The sequence below is a fragment of the Chaetodon auriga genome, chromosome 8, assembly GCF_051107435.1.
Source record: "Chaetodon auriga isolate fChaAug3 chromosome 8, fChaAug3.hap1, whole genome shotgun sequence".
Classification (NCBI taxonomy): domain Eukaryota; kingdom Metazoa; phylum Chordata; class Actinopteri; order Chaetodontiformes; family Chaetodontidae; genus Chaetodon; species Chaetodon auriga.
Genome location: NC_135081.1, coordinates 21,906,533 through 21,931,168, shown reverse-complemented (window position 1 = coordinate 21,931,168; position 24,636 = coordinate 21,906,533). Strand labels below are relative to the sequence as shown.

General features: G+C 42.3%; 3 protein-coding genes across 5 annotated transcripts; 1 reads left to right on the top strand and 2 right to left on the bottom strand.

Annotated features, from left to right (window-relative positions):
- Positions 1–3,525: 3,525 nt before the first annotated feature.
- LOC143324364 (apolipoprotein M-like) lies at positions 3,526–8,228 on the bottom strand. The gene is made up of 6 exons (XM_076736753.1): positions 8,115–8,228; positions 7,548–7,687; positions 6,116–6,186; positions 4,794–4,928; positions 3,810–3,908; positions 3,526–3,587 (listed from the first exon to the last, which is right to left on the bottom strand). The coding sequence occupies exons 1-6, from the start codon at positions 8,226–8,228 to the stop codon at positions 3,526–3,528; spliced, it is 621 nt and encodes a 206-aa protein (XP_076592868.1).
- A 2,115-nt stretch (positions 8,229–10,343) lies between these two features.
- glrx3 (glutaredoxin 3) lies at positions 10,344–12,011 on the bottom strand. The gene has a single exon (XM_076736915.1). It carries the CDS (start codon positions 11,986–11,988, stop codon positions 11,011–11,013), a length of 978 nt encoding a protein of 325 aa, XP_076593030.1. The 5' UTR covers positions 11,989–12,011; the 3' UTR covers positions 10,344–11,010.
- A 22-nt stretch (positions 12,012–12,033) lies between these two features.
- Positions 12,034–23,342, top strand: bag6 (BCL2 associated athanogene 6). Of its 3 annotated transcripts, none has more exons than XM_076736910.1 (25): positions 12,034–12,156; positions 13,654–13,741; positions 13,839–13,956; positions 14,365–14,579; positions 15,065–15,136; positions 15,218–15,340; positions 15,436–15,668; positions 15,962–16,094; positions 16,275–16,475; positions 16,570–16,783; positions 17,117–17,167; positions 17,363–17,715; positions 17,810–17,882; positions 18,012–18,382; positions 18,840–19,104; positions 19,236–19,405; positions 19,557–19,610; positions 19,980–20,088; positions 20,225–20,349; positions 21,067–21,201; positions 21,543–21,599; positions 21,707–21,931; positions 22,085–22,192; positions 22,284–22,430; positions 22,767–23,342. In XM_076736910.1, the coding sequence occupies exons 2-25, from the start codon at positions 13,661–13,663 to the stop codon at positions 22,860–22,862; spliced, it is 3,729 nt and encodes a 1,242-aa protein (XP_076593025.1). In that variant the 5' UTR covers positions 12,034–12,156; positions 13,654–13,660; the 3' UTR covers positions 22,863–23,342. The 3 variants fall into 3 exon arrangements, with proteins under 3 accessions (XP_076593025.1, XP_076593029.1, XP_076593026.1); XM_076736914.1 differs by having other exon boundaries at positions 12,040–12,156; positions 16,570–16,651; XM_076736911.1 differs by having other exon boundaries at positions 12,040–12,156; positions 18,012–18,388; positions 18,849–19,104.
- The last annotated feature ends 1,294 nt before the right edge of the window (positions 23,343–24,636 follow it).

The window sequence follows — 24,636 nt, the reverse complement described above, 5'->3', positions numbered from 1 at the left end:
GTAAGATGCGTAACATCAGTGTGGTCTGAAATTAAGAACTGTGTGTCGCTCTGCTCACGTCTGCTATGCTGTTGCATGTGCTTTATTATAAGAACAGTGAATTGAACTTAAAGCCCCTGCAAGCTTGGGTTCAAATCCTAAGTGTTTCTCTATAATATATCTTCAAAATGTTGTCACGACACCAGAATTTGAGACTCCGCTTGCTTCTTGAATAACAGTGACGTGTTGCTTGCGGCCTGTTTGGACATCCATTTGTGTGGTGCCGCCTGCTTGTGCCTCTGCCTCCGGTCATGTGGTGCTTTTGTAGCCAGAGAGAATTTCCTAACAGCTACAGGTTGAGGACCAGCTGATTTTCTCCCTCATCTTTTCTTCTGTGCAGCCTTGGGTTGAAAATCCAACTGCAGATAAGGTATTTTTTATCCAGCTTCGGTACTTTTGATGGTATCAAATGTAGAATCAGTGGGGATTGTACCATTTTGAACACGTGGTATCCAAAAACGATCAAAGGACTGACACTTTTAACAACCGTACACCTTTAGGTATAATTTACAGAGAGTTTACCAGTCAGCCCTGATTGTGATTTATAATTTGATTGACAGTGGCCTGGCAACATCAGTAAACAAGCCCCCAACCTTCCTTATCCTGATTAATGCAGCAAAGTGTGTGACATCATGCTCATAAATGGGGCAAAATTTTCAACTTTTGCTTCATCGCAAGTCAGTATTGCAAAAACAAGAGCAAACACAATCTTAAAACTGTGTGTTTAGCTTATTGTTACTTTGCTGGGATGTTTGATCTTCACTGTGCAGAATGATGCATGAGCACAGGAACACAACACAGCACAAAGGTGTGTTTAAGGCCTTTACTTAGAAGCAGAATTTTTGTGAAATTACATCTAGCTGGGAAGCTAATCGAGGGCCAGTCTGCAGCTTGCACAAGTGTGATGTGGAAACTTGAAGCCTCCAGCGCAAATACAGTGAGAATTGACTTTTCAGTGAAGTAGGAGGCATCTTCTGTGCAACTTTTCAGATGGAAAAAATATTTGCATATTCATAGATTCTAGATTTTTCTATGAAGAAGAAAGAGTAGGTGTGATAAGTTAACTGAACTTTGAATTGCACGAGTTACAAGTTACTTTTAAGATTAAGATTTTACCTTAAAACATATCATTTTGTAAAGATTGTACATTGTAAAGATTAAACAACCATACCTTTTTTGGCTTGTCATCCCTTACCATAAAGCTGTGTCTAACATGTGGCCCCTTGTTGTAGATGTCTGTGAGCTGCACCAGAAAGATTTTCCCCTCTAAGCCTCTCATATGGCATCAGTTAAATTAGTCTCAAAGAGTAAAGAAGAGGTCAGAATCAGTTTTATTGCCAAGTAGGTTTTCACATATGAGGTGTTTAGCCGTGGTGTATTGGTACATGAAAATAATCATAAAAGTAGATTAAACTAGCTACTTAAGTAGAAGAATTGTTGTTTCATAAGAAGTGTTATTTAAATGGAAGAGCTGTATAGTAATTTTGATCCTGATGGACTGCAGACGGACGAGTGTCTCATAAAGTTTTGTCTGGTACCTGAGGGATCGGCCAGGGTCCTGGAGGCACACAGGTCCTGGTGGGGATGACAGATTGCAGCCGATCACCTCAGCAGAGTGAAGTCTGCCCTTGTCCTTGGCATCGGCAGCAGAGTACCAGATGGTGATGGAGGAGGTGAGGGTGGAGGAGGTGATGGTGGTGTACAAGTGCGCCATCATTGTCTTTGGCAGGTTCAACTTCTTAAAATACTCCACAATACAAGCAGAATTGTTTTATTCTTCTTTCCTCTACTATTTCTCTACTGAGATCATCTCACAGCCCTTCAGATTTATCTTTTGACCCTTTAGAGGGCCGAGACCCCTAGGTTGGGAACCAAGGGACTCCGCTACCAACTGAATATGAAGTACCAGATAAGATAAGCTGTTATTGATCCTCAGAGGGGAAGTTCAGCGAAAACTAGTTCACTTCAACCAGCTACTGCAGGAAAATGCTGCTTATGCAATGAAGCAAAAGTATTAACGATCTATCAATGTCGTCAATGGTGTAGTGTCACTCACAGGGGCCATTTCACTTGTATTACTTAAGTACATTTTGCTGATAATACTTCTGTACTTGTACCTAGAGAGGATTTTGAATACAGGACTTTTACTCATAAAGGAGTATATCTACAGTGTGGTATTAGTACTTTTACTTCAGTCCTGCAGCTACACAGAGCAGTGCCACTGCAAATCAAACAGTGAGTTGTAAATAAGGATCAAATGCAAAAGCAGAGACCAATAACGGGAAACAAGCCAGAGAAAGCTGATGAGGGGAATTCAACTTCTGTTTTCGTTTTGTTTTCATCACCATACGCATTCCCACCAGCGCCACCACCCTATCCAGAAGAGCGTGTTACTAAGTGACCGGCCTTTGTTTACTATATACATGTTTGAAGGACTGTCTTACAGTTGGCATGTGTCACTGTCCCTGTGACACGCTCAGTGGTGATGAGGCAGAGCAGAGCATTGATTTCACAATCCTGCTGTGTTTTGTTTGTCCCAGAGTAAAGGTGAGGCACAAGGATGGCGGACGTGGTTGTAGGATATCGGTTGCTGCGAAACAAATTGCTGCTGTCATTATCTCCATCTGTTTATTCTGAGTAAACTGTTGTCGCCATGCACGTATAAAGTGAAGTTAAAGTAAAGGCAGTTGCTTGTTGTGATACCGGTTGCTTCCTACACCAGAGGGACATTTTTTCCAGGGGAAAATTGACCAGAAACTGGATGTTGATAGCAAAACTCTCTGTTTGACATCAAGTGACAACACAGAGGTGCAAAAAAGTCCTTTATATAAAGGATATGAAACTGTTTCTGTATATTATTTTAACAGAGTCTCAGTGAATAAGTATTTTTCTTGGCATAATTCCATCACATTTGCCCCACTGCTTAAAAAAAGAAAAAGTCAACCAGTTCGAGAATTGTGCTGCCTTCATTCAAGTTATGTTAGCAGGTATTTCTTTTCAGTGGCATTGTGGGAATTCCCCAGGTTTTTGTGTTGGGTGTTTGTGGGTGGATCCTCCCCACGAAGGTGTTTTTTTTCTCAAGTCAAGCTATTGTGCCTCAGGTTATTTGGACTTAAAGTGACAGGGATAACAGTTGGATGAGCAGACAATCAAAGCAACACTGTGGCCTGCTGTGCGTTTCATCATAGCATTTTCATTCTGACACCACATATATATTTATATATATGTTTATATTGTTATATTTTGTACTTCTTTAATAGCTTATTTTTAGTAGATGTGTCACACACCAACTTTACCAAAACAAATTCCTCGTATGTGTTAAATCATACTTGGCAATAAAGCTTTTTCTGATTCTGATTCAAATCCAAGGCTTTTATGATGTGATGTGAAAAAATGTTGGTACTCGTAAATGGTGGATAAAATAACACAATTCCTGAAGGAAAACATGCTGTATTTGTTTGTTGTTACATGAAAACATGAAATAACTCATCCAGGACGTCCATGACTCAGCAGCAGCATCCTGTGAGAAACTGTGTTGAACCAAGTGCCTGCAATTTCAATCAGCAAGGGCAGACAGTTAAATATGAAATCATTAAAAAGACAGTGGAGGTAAAATGTAACATCCGTGCCTACCTCGATGTTCATATTTAGGTGCAAAACTCTGTAAATGCAGATATGATTGTTAGATTTCAAACATTTTGAGATTCAGAAGCATCATCATCTCCAAAACAACAACAACAACAAACAAAAAAAGGATCTAAGCAACAAACCTTTCTTTTGAGGTAGTGTGACACTTGCCAACATGTTGTGACATGCTGCCCTTTTCAGAAATGCTGTCACCACCTCAGCGTCGACATCACTGCGGCGAGCTGCAGTGAAAGGAAATGTACATAAAAACTGACAGTTATGTCTGGTATGAGCTATGTAATTGCTCTCCAGTCGAATATAATCAAAAATAAGGTTTTTGCTGCATGATTTCCTGGATTTTGCTGAAATCTGACTCTTAAGCATTTGTTTATTGTATAAAAAATATAATTATGGTACATTGTCTTTGAAAACAGTGTAGAACTGTGCTCATAAGCTAAAGTAGGAGCTAGCTTGCTATATCAGTACAAGCTAGCTGGTGAGATGCCACAGGCTAATCATAGCTACAGCTAAAACAAAATTTACTTTAATGGTTTTTCTCTAGCTGTATTCTGTACTTGAAAAATATTGATTATGATGAATTGTTATCTTGGTAGTTCGGTTTCTTAACTAAATAAACCAACAATAAACCAGCAACTAAACCCAATTGTGGCACTCCTGCTAATGATAACTAGCTTAGCAGAGTAGCACTAACTGCCACCTCAGTTTTAAAAGTAGAAGGACGGGCCAACACCAGCGAACAAGCAAAGTAGTTTATATGAATGAGAAAGCTGAAGGAACACATTTTGTTTGTAGATCCCCTGAAGACTTTCCAAAGCTGAGTGCGGTATCTGAATTTTCTAGATCTTATCTACATATTATGGCAGTTGAAAGCTCTTAATCAGCCCACACAGACATTAAATTAAGGCATTACAATCTTTCTGCGACACAGTTTGCCAGCAAGCCTGAAAGTTTTTTAGCATTTTTCTCAATTTTGCTGCTTCTGTACTTACTGCTCTCTGCCCTTGTTGGACATGACGATCAAGCTGAAGATATAACTTTAACTGCAGATGGTAAAGGTCAGGGAGAGGGCTGAAATTAGTATTGTTTGGGGTGAACTGATGACTTACAATACAGCATGAATCTGTTGAGGGAGTCCTCGGAGTCTGTCGGGCTTAGCGGTCCCTCTACTTCTTGGAAAATGATGCACTCGGGGCAGTTGGCCCACTTACCGCTCCAGAGCAGGTTCCTCCGTTCTTTCTTTCCTGGATCAAAACAAGACACAAGCAAGGCAGCAGCAGGAGTGAGAGAGACTGGATGGTTCACCAATAGACTTTTACGGTTTTGTTTATGTTTTATACAGCAGACTATAAACAAACTGTAATTATTCAATTAAATAAAATATTTCTGTATTTTTGACATACACACATATGCAATGATGATTGCTGGGTACGTTGATGTCGTCCAGTGTCAAGTCATATAACGAGACGGTATGTGTGCTTCACCTAGCGTGCAACAGGGCCCATCATAATAGCATGCACTGGAGCCTTACCTTATGCCACTGAGCAAAGCACAGCTCCAGGCTTACTGGATGTCAACTGGTTTCCAGTAGTAGAAATATGCACCATAAAAGCACAGCATCAATGGACATTTGTCACATTTTGGGAAATGCACTAATTTGCTTTCTGGCAGTGAGTTAGATGAGGCGACAGCCAAAAGCTGTTTTGCTTAGCTTAGCACAAAGACTGGAAACAGTGGAAACCTCTAAAGCTCACCAATAAACACATCTCATTATTTTTGTTGCCTAGGCTTCTTTCTCTCCTTTGCTCAGTTGGTATCCACTTGTTTAAATTATTAGTATTATTATATTTTTCATACAACTGGCTCTCTTGTAGCTCAACTTAGAAATACAAACTGTAAGTTCTTTGACAAGCTGTAGCTGTGTGTACAGTCAGTGGAGTTATGTCCATTTCTTCACACGATTACTTACTTGTTCAACGTGAGGCGAGGTGAGAATAGTTGAATTAGGCTTGACAAGCTTGGACCTATGTTGATTTAAGGTTGTTATGAATTGAATTTATTCTGGGGCCTCAGTTTGCAAAGCTGAAAACCCACCAAACATAATGTCAGTGGTGAGCTTTAACATCACAGATGGTCCAACAGAAATACTCAGGGGTTTTCCCACCCTGCTAAGAATACAATTCTGGGAAAATTACTGAATCCCTGTAATGTTTTGGTGTGAGCACTAGCACAAAACTCCCATGTGCAACATCTTTTGAAAAATAAACTTGGCTGTCAGAAATCCATACCTATTGATCTCCTCTGTCTGCGCATGTGTGTGTGTGTGTGTGTGTGTGTGTGTGTGTGTGTGTGTGTGTGTGTGTGTGTGTGTGTGTGTGTGTGTGTGTGTGTGTGTGCTTTGAGCAGCTGTGAATGCAGGTACTGTAGTTACCTTCCAGCTCCAAGTCATCCCTCTCAGGATGTATATGATAGGTCCAGTTCTGTTTCACGCAGTTATCTCCCCTGAAAATGAGAAATAAATACACATTTTAGTTTTATATTTCATTAATGAAATAAAAGATAAACCAGACTTCAAGACTTTCAGTTTTCAAACAGTCATTCGCACCTTTTCAGACTTTCTAAATGCCACTTCCCTAATTCTGGTTACTATTTATGATCTTGGGTTTTCTTGTTTCTGTTGTTTCTCGTGATGCTGTCATCTTTTTTTAAACATGCCCATACGGCTATGTGAAATGTGTATGATTAAAAGTTGGTGTGATTGGTTTGGACAGAGCTAACACTAGCCTTGATGTTGCCAGTGGTGGAAAGTACGTACTCAAGCGTAAGTACTTTTGAAGTTATTTTACTTTACTTGACTTTTTCCATTTCATGCTACTTTATACTTCTACTCCAGTACAATTCAGAGGGAAATATTGCAATTTTACTTAGTTACTTTTATGATGACATTTTTACTTAACTTTTACAGTTACAAGAGCGTCTACTTTGGGCCCCTTGTTTTGGAAGTCTATTGTGGGAAAGAGACATTTTTTCCCCGGTACATTTCTGAGATGGCCTCATTTAAGTAACAAGGCAAGGCAACATCATATATTTCACAGATAGACTTCTCCTCTCCTACCAAATTAATCATACCACAACCCCTTAGTCTTAACCTGTGACCCTTAGTAGGGGCCTGACCCCTAGTTTGTGAAACACTGGACCGTGTGGACTTCTCATCACTGAAAACTAGCTCCACCTCGGCCAGCTACAAACTAATAATGTAATATATGATAATACAGTACATGTTATGGCTGCCTTTTTTTTTTTTTTTTGCAGAACATAGAGCTTACTTTTACTATTGATACTGTACTTTTACTGGAAGGATTTTGAATGCGAGACTTTTAGTTAAAACAAGGGTTTTTTTTTTTTTTTACACAGTGGTGCTTTCACTTAAGTAAAGGATCTGGGAAGTTTTTCGATGACTGGATGTTGGGAATGAATAAAATTAAGATCCAATCCAGACTTAAACATGTTGTTAATGTGAGTTCAAATAGTCACATAAAATGTACATTATAAAACAGTTTTTAATTAATGCAAACTACCTCTGAGCAAGGCAAAAAAAGTGCCAACACTTAATATATATTTACACTTCATTAACTTACTGTGTTAACTACTGTAATTCACCAAAAAAGTGCTTATCAGGTCAGTTAATGCCAAGTATGTCATGTCAAAACCTCAACTCTACATTTTGGAGGACGGTCCTTCAACCTCATCATCACCTGCATCATAAAAGATGCAGACATGATGTGTGTTCAGATGCATTTGAACTTCCCTTTACTTTAGTTTCTTCTTGTTTAGACTGTCAGGGGTGAGGGTGCGTGCCTCACATGTTCATATGTCCGGTCAGCAGCAGGGTGCCATTGGCTGTCTTCTCCATGGTGAACCAAATGCTGTCCAGTGCTTTGAACTTCTGGATGTCAGCCTCTTTGCGACTGACTGCTGCTTTAAAGTACCATTTTCCCAGATACTAAAACAGACGGAGGCACAGAGAAACGTCATAACAGCGTGCGGTGGCGGCAGCATATAGAAACACAACCAACATGAGGCCACAACTTGTGTCAAAGACCACTTATGGAAAGAACAGAGTGGGCGGAAAGTGTGACGGTGCGGCCGTGTTTTATGTTTATCTTGGTAAATCTCTCTGTATGTGCAGGAAGAGTGAAATGCCAGCCTACTTACTCAGAAGACACACTTAACCAGAGGGTTTGCTGATTATTGACATTAGAATTAGCTTAAATGCACGTATCACAGATTACAACATTCGCCATAAAATTCAGTTTCGATGGAAAGTCATCCAAAACAAAGAGCTCGTGACAGAAATAAGTCAATATTTTAATAGCTTCTAGTATACGAGCACCTTTTGCTGAACAGAAAATCTAAATCTTGTTTCTCACCTGCTGCTGGTCGACAGTGTTGGCAGGCAACAGCTCAGGATACGAGCAAGGATCAATGACCTGATACAGCAAAGTAGATAAAGAGAGAAGATATGTAAATGTTTCATTCAACATAACTGCAACCTGACAGCGAACACCTGACAATGAAGCTGATGGAAATGTCTGTTATTCCTCAGGCCACTCTGAGTTTGTGTTATGTTCCAACATGTTGCTGAAAACGAGTGTGGGTGCAGGTCAATTATTAACATGCGTTGCTGCAATCCCCCTGAGCTTTAAAAGTGGGTGAAATACGGGGTGTCGCCGTCCTTTAAAGACTTTCAGATAAACACAGTGGAATGAATCATTGTGTCACACAGCGAGCTTTACTCATATTCCAAAATGTCCTCAAAGTGCCTCTTCATGAGGCCTGCTGAGTCATCCTCATCCTGGAGGAGGCAGTTTCTTTTAAACCACTTCAACAAAACAACAATTATGGAAAGTGTATTATTATTGGCCGGTAAGCTTAAGTGCTACAACCTCAAGAGCCTGTGTCGAAATAAGTATAAGCGGAGCGTTGCTAATTTGTTCGAGTTCAGTCTGTCCTGACTGAAGAAGTCCCACAGGCTCTCTGTCAACACAGTCTCCCAGAAATCATTAACTGTTTGTTTGAAGGGAACGGTGAATTTTTGTCCTCCTACGCTAGTGTTTGCCTGTATTCATTGGGATTTGAGAAACAGAATTGCTGACACAATATGTTGGTTATTTGCTTTGTCAATCATTCAATCTTTTAGCTCATAAAATGTCACAATAGTGAAATTTCACACAGCCGAAGTTAACAAACTCAAATGGCTTGTTTTGTCCAAAACCCAAAGGTGTTTAGTAAAAAACAAGGAAAATCTGCAAAAATGCACATTCAGGAACCTGAAAGTAGCACATTACTGTTATTTTTGCCTGAACATTACTTTAAGGAATTAATCACTTGTCAGAATAGTTGCAGATTATTATTATTTTTATTCTAACTGACTAACTGATTAATCGACTGGTCGTTTCAGCTCTAACAGTTGAGGTAAAGTCATAGACTGAGATCAGGTCACGCTTGTTTTCTCCACCTGCTTCCACAAGGTGGTGTCAAACAACAAGCTTGTCTGCTGACGTACCACCTGTACAAGCTGACATGAATGACACACGGTCAGGTGACAGGACTTTACCAATGAATCACGCCTGAAAATGTCTGTATTTCTGTCTTGATGGGAAATTGACATTACAGACCCAGATTATGTGATGCAGTGTAAAATGTCTGCTCCTCTATGTGTACAACAACAACAACTAGTTCCTGCACACTTTATTGAAAATGTTTCTCTAATATTATGAGATCATTTGAGTCTCACACCTGTGACTGCTCTTTCCACCTGAGAAACATTGCCAAAGCATGAATGTTTCTGAATCAAAGCGTGCTGAAAAACTGAGTCATGCCTTTATTTTATGCTGACTCGATTGGCCTCCAGATAAAAAACACACAGACTTAAGCTCATTCAAAACTCTGCAACTCGGCTGTTAACCAGAACCAAGAGCAGAGAGCGTGTTAGTCCAGTTTTGGCTGCTCTGCACTGGCTTCCTGTAACATTCAGGGTTGATTTTAATGTCTTCCTCCTTGTATGCAAAGCCATTCATTTCTCTTGTATTATAGCTGATTTTCTGCATTCTGTGTGCTCTTTATTCTTATTCTTTAGTGTTACTGACTTTCCATCTTATGTTAGGCATTCTCATTATTGTATTTTCATCCCTTTTTACATTTATTTTCTATATCTGTTTTTATTCTTTTTATGTGACGCACTTGGTGTATGTTATTTTTTGTTGTAAAAGCACTTTGAAAGGTGCAATACAAATCAAGTGTATGACTATTATTAAAATGAGTTGAGCACAACAACCAGTTTCTCTTCTGACATGCACAACACTACAATATATTTCTTATATTTGATTTTTGGTGAGATTTTGAGGGCAGTTGATTCAACTCCCCCTCCTCCTCCCTCATCTTCATCTAACACTGGCATTTTTGACGCTGTTTGCAGTGCTGTTGTATTAGAAAGCATCTCTTACAGATGAGCTGCGTTTATGGTTACAGGCACAGAATAGTTTGTTATTCTACAGCAAACTATGCAAATTCAACAGCTTCTGGTATTACATGTTAGGCTACAGAGCTTGTTGTATTCTGTTTTTGATCATGGAAGTAAGACCAAATACAACACCAAATCTTGTGTTTTTTTTAATAGTTTAATAGAGTTATTGATGAACAAAGTAACAATAAGTGCCACACAGTTAGTTCTAAGTATTTAAACCAGAAGAATACTTGGACATAGTTAAACAAAGTTTTTCTGTCTTTCAGGTGAACAAAGTGTGAACAGGACGGCATGAAAAGTCAGAGGCTGCACCAGATGACAAGTAACTGTTCACTAAATAAAAACCAGTTCTGATGTGCGAAGTTCTGAATACTGGAAGGACAGATGTAGGACACCAGATAGCATGAACTAAAGCTAAGTTTATTTCCCAGAGTCTGACAGGGATTTCTAAATTCAGGCCAAGCACAAGGGTTGCTTAACTTTCATTTAAAACATTTCTTAAGATGTATTTTCAAGAATTACTGAGAGCAAAACCTTCAAGTGACCCCCAAGAAATTTCAGAATGAAAAACAAGTCGATTCTCATTAACTGCAGTTTCTTTAAACAGAGCATGAACCTGCCCAAATGCTACAATAGATTGGCTATAAGTGAACGATTTCATTATTAAATCCAATTTCTCATTATAAGCTGTTAATTTCACTTCCTGCTCCGCTGTGTAATGTTACATCAGTGACATGGGGCTGATCTGGGCATGTGCAGTAGCTCCTTGTTCCCCCTCTCTGATGGCACTGCAAATCCACCTACGACTCCCCCTTCAGCGTCGATACCAGCTCTCCACTCTCCTTCAGCTCCTTCAGTATATCCAAACCTCCGATCAGTTCCCCTTTCACGTAGAGCTGGGGGTAGGTTGGCCAGTTAGAATATGTCTTGAGCCCCTGACGCACCTCTTCGTCCTGCAGAATATCAAAGGTGTCATATTCTACCCCGGCACCATTCAAAATCTCCAGTGTCTGCTTGCTGAAGCCACATCTTGCAGCCTCCTTGTTGCCCTTCATGAACAGCATGACTGGGCTCTGGTTGATGATGGTCTTCAGACGGTGCTCCAGGGTGACAGCCTTTGGGCAGGTGTTCTCCAGCTCTCCAGTCTCAGCCAGCTCCTTCACTATGTCCAGTCCTCCCACCAGCTCTCCATTCACATACAGCTGAGGGTAAGTGGGCCAGTTGGAGTAGGTTTTCAGACCCTGTCGTACCTCTTCGTCAGACAGGATGTCGAAGCTGCTGAACTGGATGCTGTGCTCCTTCAGCAGGGCCACTATCTGCCGGCTGAAGCCACAGCGGGGCTCCTGTGAGGACCCCTTCATGAAGAGCATGCAGGGGGCCGCGTTAATCAGCTTCTTTAGCCGCTGGTTCAGGTCTGAGGCGCTGCTTTGCGCAGTTCCACCCGGACTCCCGGTGACCGCCAAGCGCTGCACCTTCTTGGTCAGCTCCGGAGCATTTGCCCCGTCCAGGCGGTCCACCTTCTCTCCTCCCTTGAAGAAAATGAAAGTGGGGACAGAGGCGATTTCATACTTCTCCGACACCTCCGGCACCGCTTCCGCTTCTAGCTTGACAAACGTGCTGTGCGTGTGTTCCTTGGCCAGTTCGGCCATCACGTCGTTCATGGCCTCGCACTGGGTAGCCCATGCCGCCTGGAAATGCACAACGGTCAGGCATTTTCCAGCTTTGGCTAAGAAATCTTCAAACTGCTGTTGGGTTGTCGCCTCCACGAGATTCGCCATTTTTCTTTCCCCTGTGCAGCGATTCCGGTGTCAACCTGACGTCATATCCGTATAGTCTAGTAACTTCTGGCAAGTACCAGAGCTTGTACTCGGAAATCATTTGCATGTTATTTGATGATAACAAACAGCTGCATACACTGGATAAGTTGAAAGAGTGTGGCTTTTAAGGTAACCGTTAACCAACACACTACAGTCTTTATGAAAATGCCGTATTGTCTCTAATATGATAAGCTTGTTGTTACGTTTAGTTCATTTAGCATTAGCATAGCCTCCTCAATAGTTAGCTGGTCAAAGTTAGCTTCGGTGCAAACGTCTGCTTGGTATCCAGATTAAGCTAGACTAAATCCTGCTCGCAAGCCGATGCTAACTAATGGTAGCTAGCTAACGCTATCCGTAATGAGTCTTAGTGTCACATGTCCGTGTTCAAATTGTTGAAATGATGTTAAAATTATAGGTACTCGTGCTGTTGACCGGTCAGACGGGATATAGCTAACTTAATTTAGCTAACGTTAATCCTTTTAGCTGTTCGTAAACTGCGTTAACAGTAATATGCTAACGTTATCTAGCAAGGGAACTAAACAGATTAACACCATCGGGCAACGCTAGCTGGTCAGCCTCTGCTACTATATTCTGTTTTACTTAATACGGTTTTTGTTACGAAATTTACACATGGCTATTTCCTTGATCTCTCAGAAACTGCTGTTCTTATTACTGATATTAAGTACGGAACTTTTTGACAGTTTGTATTATTTAATGTGTTTGTTATTTGTAACGCTGATGATTTCGAAGGTATATCTTAATGATTTTTGGGTCTTCAGTTATTATTTCATATGATCGAATTGTTTAGGCTCTAAAATGTCACAAAGTTGTGACACAAACACTGCCTTTTCGTTTGTCTTCAAACTCCTTGTTTTGTCTGACTGGAGTCCAAAACCCCAAGACATTTAATTTACAATGATATAAAACAGATAGGAGGAGCAAATCCTCACTCTTAAATAGATAAACCAGTGAATATCAGGAGGTTTTCCTTCATATGTGATATGAATGATTTATTTATCAGATTTGTTGACAAATCAGTTTCTGTTGATCTTTTAATCAAGACACAATAAGTAATAGATACACCAACATGATTGTTCAGAAATTGTGATAGACTTTTTTTCTGACATTTAATATGTTTGTTTTCAGCTAATGAAAACAAATTTGACAGATTAACTGACAACAAAAAATGCTGGTAGTTGCAGTTTTGTGTCATTATCAGATGGAGCTATACCAGTAGTCGGTTTGACCTATATCCTGGCCAGTATTATCTTATTAGCAATATCTTGTATCTGTGTATATAGCAGCTGATAAGTACCAAGAAATGTCAGTATATAAATGACTAAAGATTTGTTTGAAGTTATAAGAGACACTGTGTTCATTACAGTGTTTGCCCACCAGACAGCATTTTATTTTTCTGCTGTAAAATGTCAGTCATCATCACAGTTCTTTACAGATTTAAGTGATTCTTATCAAAAAGGTTCATATCAGGTGTTTATACTAAGAAACAAACACCAGCTGACATAATGTTATATAAAAATAAATAAATAATTATCAATATGGGCTTTAGCCTCACAAATCCAGTATCAGTTGGACAGTAATTGCAGAAACGCATTGTTTATGATACAGGAACACCATGGAGGAACAAACTGCAGACATAGAGGTGACGGTCAAAACACTAGACTCCCAAAGCAGAACCTACACTGTTGGTGCTCAGGTAATTTCATCTGTTCATACTGCAAATCGTGGGGCAGATGCTCATTTCCAGTCACCTTTTGTGGTAATTTCACATGTCTGTTCCATATTTTTTGTAGTTGACAGTGAAAGAGTTCAAGGAGCACATTGCGCCTTCGGTGGGAATCCCTGTGGACAAACAGAGGCTGATCTACCAGGGCAGAGTCTTACAGGATGAAAGGACTCTGGCAGACTACAGTAAGTAGTCAAGGGGTCACTTACAGCAGTGCAGAACTTGGTATTATCTTGTTTCAAGGGCAGTTACAGATTTGGTTTTGCAGTTTTTCCCTGTAGATATAATGCTAGTGCAGGTTCTTATTTGTTTATTATTATGTACGCATCAATGTGTTTTGTTGTAAGATTTTCTGTTACTCTTGTGTTATTGTGCTCCTGTGGTGGACCACTAAGAAAGTGATTATTGTATATTACAGTCAGCAAGTTTTGTCTTGAGTGCCCTTTTGAACTCTAAGAAACTATTTCAAACAAATGGGTAACTTTTAGGCCTCCAGCATTGGAGAATACAGGTAGAATTTCTTGTTTCTCAAAACAAAAGTCAGCAGACTATCATATATGTACAGATGTAACCACAGTTCTGTGTTGTCTCAGATGTGGGTGGCAAGGTGATACACCTCGTGGAGCGGGCGCCCCCTCCACCCTCTCAGCCAGGCTCAGGATCAGGAGGCACTTCAGCTGACAGTGGGCCCTCCTCATCCTCCCAAGGAACATCACAAGTGCCTCCACATGATCGCAACGCTAACAGCTACGTAATGCTCGGCACCTTCAACCTCCCAGTTAATATCATGGACCCCCAGCAGATACAGGTAGGTTTGCTTTATGACTTCTTCAGGGAATCTCAGACCAAACTGTTGGTAGTTGAGATGCATTGTAGGTAACAGAGATGTCAGGTTTTGGCAAGCCATCTTGAATCCAACAACAAGAGACTGCTTGTCTTAATGAGATAACCTCTTTCATTAAAGGTTAAATTAAAAAAAAATCCCATACTGCATTCATCAACTCAACATTACAGTTCAACAAACATCCTGATTCATTTGCACCATTTAGTCAAACATTCTGCAAAAACAGCGAACAGTACTTGTTGCTGGCTAGAGACTTAATTTTGACAAAGTAGGCTGCCATAAATTTTTTGTATTTATTTTACCTAACTTTACATTTGGGCCACCAAAAATATACTTTGATGTGCTCCATGTTTCCCAACCTTTAATCATAATTCATTTCATGGTAGTCATAAGGTTTGTCTTGCATGCAGTTGTTTCCAAACTTCTTTGTATTTATTCTTTTCTTTTAGATGTCAGTTCAGCAGATGGTGTCCGGCATGGGAGAGAATGCCAGGAATGCCAGAGTCACAACCAGCACTGGGGTAAGATACTGTTCCTGCTAATTGCCTACAATCACACTTAATGTTATAGTGTTTTGCTGATTATGGCCTTTTCTTTTTCAGAGCAATGGGACTGTGAATGTGCACATTGATATGGACCAACCAGTGCAGAGCGAGCCTAGGCTGAGGCTGGTGCTGGCTGAGAACCTGCTGAGGGACATCAATGATGTTATCCATAGAATGGAGGTGAGAGTGCAGCCTTCAGATTACTCCAGTAGCAAAGCTACAGAGAAATCGCTGCCTTATCAATAACAAATTCTTCCTATTATGTCTTTCTTCAGAGTCGGCCCAGCGACTCATCCGCCCAAACAGAGACAACCTCTGCTGCTGCTGCTGCTGCTGCTGCTGCTGCTGCTGCTGCTGCTCCCCCTCCTCCTCCCTCATCTTCATCTACCACTTCTACTCCCTCTCCCTCTGCCCAGCCCATGGACACCTCCCCGCCTCCAACAACTCCCCCACCTCCACCCACCTCTTCAGCGCAATCTGAGGGACCAACACCCCAACCTGGACCCAAGTGAGACATCTTCTCTCTCAGTGAACCAGACTGTTATGCACATACACATCGTTTTTTTTTTTTTTTTTACAGCAAACCTTTCGAACTTTAAATTAAGCAGATCACAGGTGATCACAGGTGGCATGGCAGGAGTCGTTTCCACTGAAATTAGAAATTTCTATTGAAACATGTAAATGTCTTTCTGTCCTTATACATGCTCATGCTGTGTCTCTGTTTCATTGGCGTGACTGCTGACCATTTTCATGAACAGCTGTTGTGATTGATTGTAATCAGCTTTTCTTCCTCCCCCATAGTCATCCCAGCCCGGCTGAATTGGCAGAGATGCTGTCGGAACTGCGGAGGGTGGAGGAGAGATTGCAGCCCTTCATTCAGAGAGCTCACACCATCCTGGAGACAGCCACCACCGCAGAATACAACAATAATACAGTAGGACTCAAACAGCCAAATAAACAATGATAATCAATCTTCTCATCTAACTGCTGACAAGAAAGCAAATAAGCATATTTCCCAAAATATCAACTTTTTTTAACGCATCCTGTGTATTTAACGTAGCATATGTAGTTCTCATTCGAAAAGTTGCCCATGCTGGTTTGCTTTTTGCCACAGGAGAGGGAGGACGACCAGCGCACTCTCGTCCTGACATGGGAGTGTCTCCGTCTCCTTGGCAATGCCCTTGTGGCCCTCAGTGACCTGCGATTGAACCTCATGAGCCCTGTGCCCCGCCACCTACATGTGGTCCGGCCATTCTCCCACTATGCCACCCCAGTCAATCTTCCTGGAGCCGTGCATCACCACATCCCAGTGCAAGTAAATGAAGACTAAGATGTATATTTTAGTTGGAAGTTATTAATGTGAACCTGTAATGTAAGAAGACTGACTGTGCGTCAATCTTCACTGACAGATGAACCTGGGGGCCACGATGACTAACAGCATGGAGGGACAAGCCACGACCGCCCAGCCAGCCAACCAGTCGGAGCAGGCAGGTCAGGGACAGACCTCCCCCCCACAGACTTCCCCGTCCAATCAGCAGGCTGGACAGGGACAGGCTGGCCCCCGGGTCATCAGGATCAGCCACCAGGCATTCCCGGTGGTCATGATGCAGATGAACGCGGACGGTGTGTTGTCCCCTACCTGCCACTGATTGAATGCTCCACCACATCCAAGCTGTTTGTGTGTCATGTTGCTGGGCAGCAGTGTATTGCAGTTGAATGACTGCACATGAAACAGTACCGCATCCTTGATTCACTGCTGCCTCAAGCATTTGCTGTGTGATCTTTGAACTTATCTGATTAACTTGCTCAAACTTCATGATTTTCTTTCCCAGTGTTGTTGAATTGTGGCTTTGTTACAGCAAACGCACTTGTGTGGAGAGGAATACATCAGCAGTTATTTCAGGATTGTACTGGGGAGTTCAAACTATTTGTGTCTCTTTTTGCGTGTATGTGCAGGTCCAGGTGCAAACCCTGCTGCAGCTGGACAACAAATGCCTGGACAACCAGGTACAGGCCAGTGGATAGTCTTTGGCATACTGCATTTCACATAGCCCAGTCTAATTATGTAAAGCCCCTTAAGTCCAGTTCATCTATTCATCTGACTTGGAATAGTTCAGTTCACAGTAATTCTGCCCCATGCTCTTTCTAACTCCATTTTCTGCTGATAACAGAAGTAAATTATGTTTCTGTTTGCCCCATCAGGTGCGCTCCCCCCTGACTTTATGCGGAACCTCATGCAACAGATCAGCCAGTATGCTGCTGCAGTAGCTACTAGCGCTGCCACCACCAATGCCAGCGGCCAACCAGTCCCACCCCAGCCCACCCCTCCTGGCTACAGCTCCACTGCCAACTCCTCAACTACCACCACAGGTCCTAACACACCCACCACCACCCCTACTGCTCCCCCACCACCTCCCCATACTGGCCCCCAGCCCCAGGCCAGGGTTGTGTTCACCCGACCCCCTTTTGCACCTAACATGCCCCCCCCAGCCTTTGGCACCAGGGGAACCACTATCAATGTGAGGGCTGCCATGCCAGGCCAGCACCCAGGACAGGTGGGAATAATGGTTTCTGATTTGGTTTTTGTTTTTGAGACTGATTTGTCAACGTCATCAATATTTGAGACTAACAAAAAATGTTGCTTCACAGGCTTTCAACCCTGCTGCTCTCAACCAGATGATTAGTGGATTGGTGGGACAGCTTTTGCTGCCAGGTCAAATGGGTGAGCTTTTCCAGATATTGAATTGAGATTTAGATTTAATTATCAGCAGTTTCCTGTCTTATCTTAAAGGTTAAAAAGATTGATCAATCATTGCTGTTAATCAGTGATATTTCAATTTTTTTTTAACAGCGGGTCAAACAGTCACATCCTCCTCCTCATCCACGTCCACATACACACCCTCCTCTTCCTCCTCCTCTCAGACCTCCTCATCCTCATCATCCTCCTCCTTCTCCTCCTCCTCCTCCTCTTCCTCCTCCTCCTTTTCTTTCTCCACCTCGGGTCCAACTCCTCCACCCACCGCAAACACTACTGGCCAACCGAGCCAACCTGAGACCAACAGCAGTGAGTCCCAGTCCCAGGAGATGCCCCCAGACCTCAGCCAGCTCCTGGGTTCTCTCCTGGGGGTAGCTGGTGGAGCTGGTGTAGGGGCCCCTTCAATTACTGTCACTACATCGGGCGTCCCAGCCTTCATCCAGGGTGTGAGTGAATTCATGCAGCAGGTCAGTGTTTGAATGTTTGACTCCAGTGCTCTTAATAGATTTTGCAGGAAAACTGTGCATGTATTTGGATATGACTCACACCTGAATTTGAATATCTGTAATCCTGTGTTACCTGCTAACGTTGGTATGTTGATATATTAAAAATGTCTGACTGTCCACCATCAGCCCAACAACTACTGATATATTTGCACAGGTGTGAGTGTGGCGCACGGGGTGGTGGGGGAGGAAGTAAACTAACTCAAAGTGTCAAGAAGGGAAATATTCTTACACCTGTTTTCTGTGTGAAACAGAAAAATACAACCGTTCACCTTCTGAATTCAAGGTCATCTGTTTCACTGAACTAAAATTAACTAAACTGCGTGGCTGTGTCCATGTCATGTTTTACATTCAAGAGGCATCACTTCCATTTTAAGAGAAGTAAGTAATATTAACAAATCCTTCCTCATTTCATTTGTAGGCCTCTCAGCCCATCTTCACCCCACCTCCGCCTCCTGCTGGTACCACTCCTGCTAATGCTGCAGGGCCCAACCCCAACCCCACGCCCACCCCCGGGGCAGCCGAGGCCCTCAACCCGGAACTATTCACGGGCATCGTCCGTGGAGTCCTGAGCACCATGATGGGCTCTCTGGGTCAGACGCAGAACGACACAGAGAGCATCGCCCAGTTCATGCAGAGGCTGTCCCAGGCAACCAACATCTTCATCAGTCCTGAGGATCCTACTGGTAAACACCAAATATACAAGTACATGATGCTGTCAGTACAACAGCTGAGAGCAGCAGAACATGATGTAATTCCATCAAGGAGAATATCAGAAAATGATTGATCTAAATGTCGTTCCTTTTGTGGTGCCCAGGGTTTTTCGGAGAGTTGTTGATGCTGGTGTGCCAGACGTTCACCATGTCAGACCTGGTAATGCTGCTTCATGGCCAGCACCAGCCCCTGGGTCGCATCCAGCCTCAGCTGTCCCAGTTCTTCACCCAGAACTACCTCAGCGGCAGAGAGCCCACCGATGAGAACATTGCTGTCAGTACCACTCACCAGTTTTCCTTTAAATGTTGTTTGTCATCTTGTAATGAAGCACAGTTAAAAGAACAATAACTGTGTTTGTCTTGTTCTCCCTCCATGTGCCGTCATTATCTTGTTTTCCCACATGTCCTCTGTTTCTGTTCCTCAGGCTGCAGCTGACAGTCTTGTCAATGAACTGGAGGAGTACATCACTGAGAGCTTTGTAAGTCCTTGATGTCAGCTCCTCCTCCTTCATGATTAAATGCAGGGCTGCCCCCTAAAAGTCGATGATGTGAGTCATCAGTTAAGAAGACCTCGTGTCAGCTCACATTTTGTATCGCTGTGGTGTTTTGTTTGTTTGTTTTAGCTGCATCACTGTGCAGAAATGCAGCAGCAATGGCATGGCAGGCAGTAAACTTTACAACCTTGTTTGGTTTGACTCTGAAAATCCTGATTTGGGGACAGCCCTAATTTAATGTTACCACAACACTTATTTACTCTGTAATTTGATGTGCCTATGTACTGTTGCAATGCTGTGTACCGGTGTAGCTTTCAAATGTGTTGACGGCATCTCTTTGTTTCTCTCCTGCAGAGAGAGTCTTCAGTCACAGTGTTGGAGGGCGTTGACGTCACTCAGACTAACATGTCCTTCTTCAGACAGCAGCTGCAGCAGATTGCCACACACATTCTGCGATGCACTGGTAAACTTTAAGAAGAGCATTAAAATCGTGGTGGTTGGGTTTATGTGTGGATGTTTTGGCTCAAGCTGTGTCTGTGGAACTTCTAGGATGCTATTTTATTTGCTAGTTTTGTAATACTAATATTTTTCTCATCCAGATGACTCATTTGGGCCCCGACTCCTGCAGATGTGTAACCAGGCGCTGTTTGAGTGTCTTGCCCTCAACCTGCACTGCCTGAGAGGAGACCAGAGAGCCCTCACTGCTGTCATCAACCACCGAATAGTCAGTATACAGTATCACACTAATTCATGCTCTAATTAATGTTTGGATTCTGCTCTCTGTTCAGCAGACAGAACATTCCAGATGTTAGGCGAAGGACATTCAGTTTAGTACACTCACGTGTACTTGCACTGGGCATCAATGCCAGATGGTGGTGTTCTGATGGATGCAAAAAACAAAAAACACCCTCAGTCATGACAAACAAATTTTATATGGATTATTAGTATACTTCCTGCCTGTGACACACGGCCTCATAACTGTTCACTGTCAGCTGTGTGTGCTGCCTAGCCAACAGTTTGCGAGGCTGAGGTACACCTTTCAGAAGGTGAAGCACATCTGTTTAAAGACTTATATCAACAGATTTTTGGATATGTGCACACATTGGAACACCAACCTTTTCAGGAAGGTGGTCAAACAGATGAAAGAGGCTGTGTTCGTTGATTGGAGTATGTACAGCTGAATGTTAAAGGGAATTTTAGCTGAATATTTATTTTCATTAGCCATGTGAACAGCTTACTGGGAATGTTTTTCAGAATATTTTGTGCATGTAAACGTAGTCATTGTAGATTGTAAACACACTCTTACTCAGAATGACTCGTGCGTCCTTAAATGTTTTTGTGATGCTTGCATGGTCGCATAAGGAGACGAAACAAAAGCAATCCAGGAGAAACTGCTGTGATATCTGTCAAGTAAAATCTTTATTTTCTCATGTTGTTCCAGCGGAGGATGTCCAGTGACATCAGCCCCAGTCTGGTCAACTGGATGACCAGCATGATGACGATGAGGCTTCAGGTCATTCTGGAGCACATCCCCGTCACACAGGAGCAGATCCAGAACTACATAGTTCACACACAGGTAATGGACCAGCTGCATTGTTTAACATTTCTTTTACCCTTTAGCTATGGCTGCCTCCCAGAATATGGATGAAATCAAACCTGGAAGCCTCACTTAGATGATGTAGCTGCTCTTTGCTGAGGATCTGTTACACTCAGGAATTTAAAATTTAGTTTCTCTAACTGTAGATTTCAGTCTTATTTTACTGTGTTTTACGTTGGAAAACTGTCGGTGTTCTGCAGCACAGAAACATGTAACATGTTACAGAGGAGTCCCTCCTATCTGATGGCTGTTACATAACCTGTTACTTTGGACGGCACGTCTGAAATGGCTTGTAAATATTAGATGACATTCTTTCACAGAGCGATCAGTCTTCTGCACCTGGCACACAAGAGCCCGAACGAGCACAAAGTGCAACGGTAAGCATCGTGTGTCTTTAACGTCCCTTTCAGGTGAATTCAGTTTGACATTTTAAGCGCTGCTTCGCATTTTAGTTCCCTCATTTCGCGTCTCTCCACTTCCAAAGATCGGGGACACCTTCTCGCCGGCTGCAGCCACCACAGCAGAGGAGGCCATGTCGGTGTCACATGACACCAGGGCCTCATCACGGGAACCAAGGGTGTTGCCCGGGGACCTGGGAGCCTCGGGAGGAGCCGCACCACTAGGTGGCGACATGGCGGCGGCGGGAGCTGAGGGAGGGAGTGAGGAGTCAGCTCGAGACTCAGAGGCCTGGGCAGCTGCTGTTCCCCCTGTGAGAGCCTCCCCAGTTTACTCTTTAACATTTAGCTTTTTCCAGGGAATCGTCACATCGTCTCTGCAGCTCTGCCCTGCTATTGTTTGAAGACAGACATGTGAACCTTCCCTTTGAAATATGCTTTTAACATCTTCTGTGTTTGTGTTGTAGGAATGGGTGCCCATCATCAGGTGTGATATGATCACCCAGAGGAAGATGAAGGCTCAGCCTCCGTTGTCCGATGCCTACTTGCACGGCATGCCAGCTAAACGCAGGAAGGTAATCACATCAGTCCTAGCCTCACTTACTACGTACGGATGTCATTCGTCCTTACCTCCTTCAAGGTGTAAGTCTGTGTGTGTGTTTTCAGACAGGACTGGGGGGTGGAAGCCTCCTCTCCCTCTCTGATGCAGTGAGCCAAGCAGCCAGGACGGCGGGAGTGAGGCCCATCACTTCAGCTGAGCAGCTGCAGGATGATCTGGAGACCCAGGAGCTGAAGGAAGCTTATGCAGAACAGGTAACTAAAGCCTTGATCACACGTATACGGATATTTTGCAAAACTAACATTTTCCTCTGTGTTTGGGCCTCTTGTTCAGGTTAGCTTGCATTTATTTAACACTGCCGGGCCCTCTGCCAGAAAGATGTTCAATAACTACACATAAATAATTCGATACTGTTGTTAAAGTTACTACCACCAAATGAAAATAAGCTCAGTGCTCAGAATGTTCTTCTCTGGTATTTGATGTGGACTATATCGCTTAAGGTTTATAGAGCACGACTGTGGTCACATGACTGCTGTCTGGCATGCAGTTTGTTCATCTCACCGTCATAATAATCCATCTTTTTCCTTTAGGTGAAAGCAGACGTCAAGAAACGAGTGAGGGAAGACCCAGATTTCAACTCTCAGCAGTTCCCCAACGCACACAGAGCCTTCTCGTCAGACTCATAATGGAATTCTACTGATAAGAAACCTGCATCTTTTTACATCTTTATTATTATTTCTTGGATCTTCATTTGACTACTCACTGAAGCTTCACTCCCAAACTGCCTTTTAAGCAGTTAGCAGCTCTATTGACTAATTGCTTAGCGCTAATGTGACAACTTCCCCAGTGCCTATTTATTTCTTCGTGTTTATTTTGGTCCAACGTCTGCAGAGAGAGTGTTCCTTGTTAAAAAATGTATGATATCAGATTTAAGTTTGACTGAGTCAGGTCACTTTAATTCTGTTTGGATACACGTGTATGTCTGTATTTCTTTGCCCTCTTATCCTTGCGTTGCTTTGTTAATATGGAGCCTGAATTGTCATTATGTAGTGGACTTTTGCCTTCCTCTCAGTACTCCGGAGCGCAAGAGTGTGCTTTCATGTGATGAACATGCTGTTTGGTACATGAATGTACAGTAAGCTTAATAAAAATCTTGATACAATCAAAGAATATTCTTTTTGAGTCTGGCTAATTAGGATATAAGTTCACCACAGGCATCAGTATTGACATATAAGTGTCAAACCTACAGTGACATGGAAAGTTTGGGCACCCTGGTCCAAATATTCAGATACTGCAAGTAGCTGAGCGAGTAAAAGAAGGCTTAACTTCCAACATTCATGGAGCTAAAGATGACATATTTCTTTAATGTTTTTAAACAAGATGAGTTTTTATTTTTGAATTCCATCTTTTTTAGTTAGAAAATACCATAAAAGGAGAAGGACCTGTTGCAAAAGTTTGGGCACCCTGCATGCCCAGTACTTAGTTACACCACATATGGCAAGTATCACTTTTTGTATACCAGCTAAGAGTCTTCTAGCTCTTGTTTGGGGGATTTTCGACCACTTCCTGAAAAAAAGCTTCTAGTTCTGTGAAATTCTTGGACAGTCTTGCTTATGTTTTGAGGTCTATCCACAGATTTTTGATGATGACTTCGGCAACACCTTCAGCTCAGTCCTCTTGAGGCAGTCCATTCTTTCTGTGTGGATTTTGAGGCACGTTTCAGATCATTAGCTTGTTGTAGGAGCCATCCTCTTTTCATCTTTAACTTTTTTACAGACGATCAGATGTAAAAGTTAAACTGCTGGGATGCCCAAACTTTTGCATGGTGCTTTTTTTTTTTTTTTTTTTTAAATTATAACACACTAATCTTTGCTTAAAATAATACAGCTAATGTTTCATCTTTTGGAGAGTAGTTCATCTTCTACTTCCTCTGCTCGCTACTCGCATGCCACTGAATTCAGAAACTGCGTTGCTGTTGCGTGGTTTGTCCACCAGGGAGCGCTGATAATGTTTCTATCAAATGTCAGCGATCCGAAATGATTGCTTTAACCGGTGATGTTAAAAACCAAACTTGGCAATAATTTATCAGGCTGTAGTTGGAAGCACTATGATCACTAAACTTCGATTTTCTTGCAGCTTGGGAACTGTCAGAATAAGAAAAATAAATAAATAAAAAAAGGATTATATCTTGAGGAACATCGTGGCCTCTGACATTTTGAACGTTTCTAGTTGTGACGAATCAATTTCAGCGAAGTGATCTATGAAACGAGCATACTGCTCTACTGCTGGCATTGATCATATCAAACAAACATAGTTTTACCGAGATTAGGGACACACCAATCCTTTTCTCTCCTGATACAGATTCTGTTAACTCTTTTTCCAAAATCCCTAATCTGTGTTCCACACTGTTTAGAGCTGATTGGATTCATTTTAATTCACACTAATACGACACAGTGGATT